General features: G+C 46.5%; 1 protein-coding gene across 2 annotated transcripts; it reads left to right on the top strand.

Moving 5' to 3' along the window:
- The first annotated feature begins 647 nt into the window (after positions 1-647).
- Positions 648-7564, top strand: LOC140403194 (uncharacterized). 2 transcript variants are annotated; one of them, XM_072490944.1, is made up of 2 exons: positions 648-1086; positions 2820-7564. In XM_072490944.1, the coding sequence occupies exon 2, from the start codon at positions 3103-3105 to the stop codon at positions 4477-4479; it is 1377 nt and encodes a 458-aa protein (XP_072347045.1). In that variant the 5' UTR covers positions 648-1086; positions 2820-3102; the 3' UTR covers positions 4480-7564. The 2 variants fall into 2 exon arrangements, with proteins under 2 accessions (XP_072347045.1, XP_072347044.1); XM_072490943.1 differs by having other exon boundaries at positions 2823-7564.
- The last annotated feature ends 528 nt before the right edge of the window (positions 7565-8092 follow it).

Genomic DNA, 8092 nt, shown 5'->3' on the forward strand with positions numbered 1-8092 from the left:
GCCGCTGCAGTCAGTCCTGAGGAAAATGAGAGCCCCATTCTGAAGAGGTGGGCATTGGAGTCTGTTGCCCTCAGCCAATTGAATGGGGGTCGGGTTCTGATGTAACTCAAGATATCCTTCAATTCAACCCCATCTTGTCTCGCTATTCAAAAACACCTAAGTCAACAGAATATAACATTACTAATCATAATTCTTTCAAACTGTTTATTTTGAGTTTAATCAATAACATGGCATGTTGGCACAGTGGTGAGTGTAATCATAGAATTTACAGTGCCATTCAGGCCCATCGAGTCTGCACCAGCTCTTGGAAAGAGTGCCCCACTTAAGCCCACACCTCCACCCTATCCCCTCAACCCAGCAACCCCACCCAACCTCATTTGGACACTAAGGGCAATTTATTAAGGCCAATCCACCTAACCTTCTCCGGGTGCTCCGGTTTCCTCCCACAGTCCAAAGATGTGCAGGTTAGGTGGGGCTGTGGGGTTGAGGTAGGGGGATGGCATGAGGTGGGGGGAGTGGGCCTGGGTAGGGTGCTCTTTCGGAGGGTCGGTGCAAACTCGATGGGCCAAGTGGCCTCCTTCTGCACTGTAGGGACTCGACGATTCTATGAACACCGGCTCTCTAACTGATGCACTGCCAGGTTCGTCTATACTTATTTATCCTAAGCTAGCTGAGCGATAACTCCAGGCTCCTGGTTATGAAAGAATCTTTTCATTTCGACTTATTGACATGCCGTGAAAGCTTGCAGTTGTCTCAGATGCAGCCCTCTGCCAGGCAACGTTGCCAGTCTCACAGCAGCCTCCCTAGAACTGCTCTTGTCGTTTGGAACCATTACTGCTTCCTGTGCTGCACTGAAAACAGTCAACAGACAGTCCTCATCCCGTCTTCACTGGGACCTCAGCTCCGCTATAATCACTGAAATACTGACGCTCTTTCTCCAGACGGTCCCCCAGCATACAGTGCCTTCATATGAATCAGTGCCATTCTACATTTCCCAGGACTTGGGAGTCAGACGCTGAGAGGGAGAGGAACACTGTCCCAAGTGGAGAGGATCTCCTTGAAACTTTACGAAAAGTCTTGTAACAGGTAATTAGTGTCTTTTTTTAATGGCCTATGTGTGCGTTTTGAGATTAAATCACCGTGCTAACCAAAAGGAAACAAGTATATTTTTCCACAGTGAAATTGTCAAACTGATACTCAAAATTCTGCCTCAAAGGGCAGGGGGTGCAGATGCCGTGGCGTTCCCTCCGGTGCAGAAGGAGGTCATTCGGCCCAGCGAGTCTGCGCCGACCCTCCAAAAGAGTACCCTGCCTTATCCCCCCTCCTCTGCCCTATCCCCATAACCCCACCTAACCTGTTTGACAGTAAGGGGCAATTTAGCGTGGCCAATCAACTGGATCTGCGCATCTTGGTGGACTGCGCTATAAGGTTCAGTGCTGTAAGGCAAAGAACAGGACGTGAGTCTGAATGGTTAGCTTTTTCAAAGAGCTTGCACAAGCCCAATTGGCCGAATGGCCTCCTTCTGTGCTGTTTGCAATGCCCCCATTACATTTCAAAAGCATTTTGCACAATGCGCCACTTTGGGAGAAGCAATGTGCAGGTGAACACTTCACCTCCTGTCCTGGGCAAACTGTTAAATCCACAAGTTTGGACCTGGTGTGTCTCAAAACTACTGCTGTGATTGCGTTAGCATCTACGAGATACTGAATATTCTATTTTCATTCGAGGGCAATTTCCCTCCAGGTTATAAATTATTTTCACACCTGGTTAAGAAACAAATTAATCATTTAATTTTTGCAAACGCCTTTCTGAGTTTGAACTTAATTTACAGGAAGTTACTTTACGGTCCACTTCTGAATCAGGGTTTACAGTTGCAGTGATGACCTACACTCTGAATACAATCAAACTGAGCTCACAAATCATCCTGAGCTTTGTCAAGTTCATTTCTCTAGATTATCAAGCATTTCATTTGGTTGCTACTATTTCTGAGATCCTGTTATTAAAACTCAGTATGTGGCCAGTGACCAGTTGAGAATTACGCTTGTATTTTAACTGGAGGGGGTGGGGGGGGGGGGGGGGGGGGGGATGGCTTCAGGCAGACCTCACAACGATAATGCAAGTGAAGCCTTAACCCAGAGCCAGGGTAAAAGATTCAGCTCAGGATTCAGAGCAGGTCTTAAACTCTAGACTGACACCAACAAATGCTTAACAATGTTGTGAAGCAGAGGATGGCTAAATGCCCACGGCAGACCATTGCAGGGATAGATAGTTCCCCCCTGAGGCTCAGAAAATGTCACTATTGTTGTGTTCTGTGATCCCACCCGTGTAATGAGGTACATCGAGTTGTTTAACAAGGAAAATGATTTCTTAGCAAACACGTGGAAAGATAACTAACACATTACTATACAGACAATGGCTACTAAATGAATTCAGTGAATTTTCCTGGAGCTACTCTAAGTGCAACTATCTTGATGTACGACTTACTACCAACTGGCCGGTGTCTCCAATGCCGTGATGGATCTCTGGCGCCGCCTGCTGATCAGAGGTCGGACCGATAGCTATGCGCACTGATATATACAACTAGATACATTTATGTGAACATGCATATCACCACAACTATTGTCCCAATGTCCAACTGGGAAAGGCAGGGGAGAAGATTGGGAATCTGATCCAAAAAGTGTATTTTATTAAACAGAAACTCTGTGGACTCGTGGATAGCCCTAGCTTCAAGGCCATGATGTAATATTTGCATTTCTGAATGAGTAACTTTGTTTGGTCTTTGAATGCAATCGTCCTAATCCTTCTCATTTGTGTTTAAGCAGAAATTTCTCCAAAAGATACCAACAACAACTTGCATTCTAATAGCACCGCTGATGAACCAGAACCTTCCCAAGATCTTCATAGATTGGTATCAAAGCATCTGCCGACACCGAGCCAAATAGGGAGGCAGAAGCTTCAACAAAGACACTTTCTACTTAAAGGTCTGGCAGGCTGCAAGGCCTGAAAAGAAAAAAAGAGGCTAAATTCGTGGCGATTTAGAAACCCGATCACAACAATTTATACGCTGGGGCTTCTTGGGAGTTCAACAAATCCAAGAGAGACATGGCAGAGGTGGAAGTTGGCAAGGAAATGACCACACAGAAAGCTGAAGAACATCCTGCTGAAATATCCACTGCCGAGTGTGAAAATCCGAATGCCCCAAGCAAAGAGCGAGCTGCAGAGCCCACAGCCAATGAAGACATAATTGAGAAGAAGGAGGCGACTGAAGAAGCAACGGTTATGGAGGTGCAACGGGAAGAAGCGGGCTGTGGTGAGATTAATGTTGAAGAACAAGTGGCTGGAAGAAATGAAGGCGGTGCAGGTAAAGGAGCAGTAGGCCCAGAAAAACGCGACGGAAATATGGGATCTGGACTGGTTCTCTCAGCGGAGGCTGCGAAGGAACTTGAGGGAAACCTGTGCGAGGCTATGTACAGCACTGATGTTGGACTTAAGGCAGGAGTCGGAAACCCGTGTACGGAAGAGCGGCCCAATGGAAATTCAAGTAAATCTGTAGAAGATGGTCAAAATCAGTTGCGGGAATCGGAAAGCCAGGGCTGCAGAGAGGCGACAGAAGTATTAACTGCAATGAAGGATACTGGCCTTTCCTCTGACTTGGAAGGAACAATGGGAGAGAACGCTCAAGACTCTGAGCATTCCCAGGCTCTGTGCACAGCTGGTGAAGAAAGGTCTGGAGCCCCAGGAACCGCAGGAGAGAGACAAACTGGCCAGGGAGGCATGGCAGATATTTTGCTGGGCGTTGTAGCCGAGCCTGACTTCAAGGAACACTCCGAAGGCACAAAGGAGACTCCGGCTAGTGTGAACAGTGGTGAGATTGCAGGTCAGATGGAGTCATCCACAGCTACTGATAATGGCTCAATAGCGGCTGGCCACGGCAGTGGTAAGTCAAGTGAAGTTGACACATTGCTTGAGGAAACGCAAGAAGATGTGGCCTCAGCACCCGCGTGCCACGATCAAGAGCCACCAACAGGTGCCGAAGCTGGACGAGAAGCGCCGCCCGAGACTGATTTACAAACAACCAACGATGCTGAGGAAGACTTAGAAATCCAGACCGAAAAAATTCAAGAAACATCTGCCAAGGGTTCTGAAGGACGTCAAGATATCCCACGGGTGCACGGTCCGCCGTGCTCGGGGAATCTTACGGAACGCCTAGAGGTTTTGGAGCAAAATCAGGACGTGCACCTAATGCCATCAGCAGAGAGAACAAGTGAAACTCAAGCCAGGATGGGAGATGATCCTGCAGAGAATACCGAAGAGCAAGCAACCACAAATGATGCTGAACTGTCACGAGATACACGGGAAGTCAGCACCACCAGTCTGGAGCAACAGTGTGGGCCAGGAGTATCAGAATCGGACGAACAAGGCCAACAAGAGCAGGCGGCGCCAGGGGATGATCAGATAATAGTATCAGAGGGGGAATAGGCGAATGGATTTCCTCTTGAAACTCTGAAATATTTACTTATGCAGTACATTTGTTAGTGATTTGGGGATACAGTGCGTTTGCATGCCAGAACGAAACTCAACAGGAAAGCATCGTCTAAAGTTTCCAGTAACACCACAAATTAACTTCAATAAGAAAGGAGAATTTTCAGTTACAGTTCAGTGTGGAATGACAGGTTTCCACTTGGGTTGAACACCAATTATACAGAAAGCAAACCTTTCAGGTAGCTGAAACAAGAACAGCTGTACAATCTCAGCAGTTCTGACAGCGTCTGTGGAGAGAGAAGGGGGCTAACGTTTCCAGTGCGGATGACTCTTTGTTGCTGGGAATGTCTTGTGTATTTTCTGTTTTTGTTTCAGAGTCCAGCATCTGCAGCAATTTGCTTTTATCTTTTAGGTAGCTCCTGCCCCTGCTTGAAAATGAGAGAAAAATGTGCGCGGTTTCCGCCGTAACCAACACAATCTCCCGGATCTTACAATAGGAATAGTGGCAAGGGTACCAGTGCTCCCTCTCTTTCTGAACTAAATCAGCTAGCGGTTTCTGTGGTCTGCATGTGTGCAGTTACACATGGCAATCTGGAATTTGCCATCTGGTTTATCCTGCTGTGCCACAAACTCAGTCAAATATCATTCAGAGACTCAACATTGATATACACAAAACACACTGACTTGCAATACTTAATCACTAGATACTCTCTAAACAGGCCATTAAAAGTTAGGGTTGCTACATTCAGGGTAATTGAATTTTTAACAGCCAGCTAAGTCTTAATCACAATCAAACAACCTCTCTGGCCCTGGAAGTGTAACTTTACAAGTGTGGAGTCTCAATCCTTCAGATTTTAATCATTGTTGGAGATTTTTAAAAAACGGAATTCATTTTTAAAACCTTTTCTTTCCATCTCGACCTCTCTCGCTCATTACCATCTTTCTTTCTCTCGTTTTATTTCACTTTCTACACGTGATTTTACATTGAATTAAAATATTCCCATTTCTATTTCCCGTTTTGTGAGGATTCTTAAGTCTAATTGGGCGATGAACCGTTTTGTTGTTTGCCCTGCTCACACACACACACATCCCCTGTAGAGGGGGATTGCATTGGAAAGGTTTTCCAAGTACCTTAAATTTCAGTGCAAAGGCCTAACAACATTCTATGGGAGCAGGAAGCACGATGGGACAGCATGCATCGTACCTTTGCTGCTAACCATAAAATCAGGCCAATTTGTTCCACATCACCAGCGGTGAACAATCAACTACAGAGCACATTGCGATGGTCAATCTTTCATCTCCATCGAAGGTTTTTCCCCCTCTTTTACTGTTTTACCATCGTGCAATACATTGGATAGGACTTAGGAGCCTGAGGAGGCCATTTGGCGCCTGGAGCTTGCCCCGTCATTCGAGATCGTGGCAGGTCTGATTATGGTCCCTTTCCTGTCCTACCCCCCCGGCCTCCCTTGGCTCCCCAATCCATCAAACATTTAGCTAACTTAAGCCTTGAATAAATTCAATAACCTGGCCTCCACTACTCTCTGAGAGAAATTCCCCTCATCTCAGTTTCAAGAGGGAGACCTCTTATTTTTAAACTGCGTCCCTTTGATCTCGTCACCCGCACCAGAGGAACCCCCCCCGCCCCCCCCGGTATCCGCCCTATCAAGTCCTCGCAGGGTCTTCTATGTTTCAATAAGATCACCTCTCATTCTTCCATACTAGAGAGAGGGAATTTCAGAAAGGTCGGAGGTTCAAATGTTCTAATCCCAGAAATCAAATCACACAGACATCATTAAAATGAATTTGTAGTTTCCCTCCTTCCCCGTATTCAGATCCCACGTTCAGTTACACGCAGGTGAGAGCAAGTGGTAAAGCTTTAACCATAGAATGCTCAGTGCAGAAGGAGGCCATTTGGCCCATCGAGTCTGCACCGACCCTCCGAAAGAGCACCCTACGCTAGGCCCACTCCCCCACCCCATCCCCGTAACCCCACCTAACCTGCACATCTTTGGACACTAAAGGGGAATTTAGCATGGCTGATCGACCGAACCTGCACATCTTTGGACTGGAGCCACCCAGAGGAAACCCATGCAGACACGGGGAGAACGTGTAAACTCCACACAGTGACCCGAGGCCGGAGTCGGACCCGGGTCTGTGGCAGTGTGAGGCAGCTAACCACCGTGTCGCCTAAAAGCGACATGGTAACTGACTGCCTGCTAACTCAGCTGGGGGAACAGTTAATAAATTCAGGTAACTTGGAAAGAATCTCATTTCAAGTTCCAATTCTGTACTTAAATGCTAGAATTTGGAAAACATGCAAAAGTAGCTGACAGGTAATATGTGTAATTGACAAGTAAAATAACCTTGGCCTTAACCTTCTGATGGATGGGTCTATACGTTTAATCTTTTCTGTGCACATAGATGATACCTTATGTCATGCCCCAAAGTCATGACGTAAATCCTTTTATCAGTCAGCAGGAGGGTATGGAAGTGCAGTGGTCATGTTGCTCGAATAGTAACCTTGAGGGCTGGAGTAATTATCGAGCTAACGGATGAAACCCCACCGGGAAAGCTCGGGAAACTACATTAAATAAACAAATCTGGATTGAAAAGTTAGCCTCAGCAATGTGACCATGAGACTTCTGGACTGTCACAAGGACCCATCTGGTTCACGCATGACATTTAGGGCAGGAAATCTGCTGCCCTTACCCAGTCTGGACTATACGTAATTCCAGACGCACAGCAATGTGGTTCACGTAAGAGAGCCTCTGAAATGGCCCAGCAAGACAGTGCGGCTCACCGCCACCGATTAGAGGACTTTATACGCTGTGGCCCTTGCCAGCGACATCCACAATCTGCGAATGACGCTTTTTTTTTTAAAGCCTTGGCGTGATGTGAGGTCTTTGAGGAGATGTTGCAATGACCCTTTAGCCAGGTCAGATGGAAGATGAGGAAAGAAAGCATCTGAAGGATTGATTCCACCCAACTGCTATGTATTTGCTGCTGCATCCTTTATAAGCTCATTACGTAGGCCACGAGTACATGTATCATTTAACTTTGAATAAAACTTTCAAGCATTTGACTCCATCTTAATTTCATTCCTGCCCCATGGGCACGGGGCTGCAGTGGTCTGTCCATATGATGGCAAAATTCACATTCCTAATAACGGGAAGGAGGAAAATAAACTGCAATTCAAAGAAACGCTTCTGCAAATAAATCTGAACAATGTTCAACATACGAATTAGGAGTAGGCCACTCGAGCCTGTTTACCATTCTATAAGATCGTGGCTAATCCGATTGTAACCTCAACCCCACAATCCTGCCGACCCCCCCCCCCCCCCGATAACCCTTCACCCCATATCAATCCAGAATCCAGCCTATGCTTTTTCTTTAAAGTTCGATACGATCTTTAACTTTTTTAGTTAACCACAGATGATGGGTTCTCGTTGGAATGTACATTGGAATCAATGAATACACGAGTTATGATGCAGACCGCATAAACTGAAGGAGGAGTGGAGGCAGATTCAAGTAGGGAAAGACGAGAAGGATAGGGCTAACTGACCCTCACAGGTACGACTGGCCAAATGGCCTGCTGTACGAACCGAAGATG

The sequence above is a fragment of the Scyliorhinus torazame genome, chromosome 27 (assembly GCF_047496885.1).
Source record: "Scyliorhinus torazame isolate Kashiwa2021f chromosome 27, sScyTor2.1, whole genome shotgun sequence".
In the NCBI taxonomy this organism is placed as follows: Eukaryota; Metazoa; Chordata; class Chondrichthyes; order Carcharhiniformes; family Scyliorhinidae; genus Scyliorhinus; species Scyliorhinus torazame.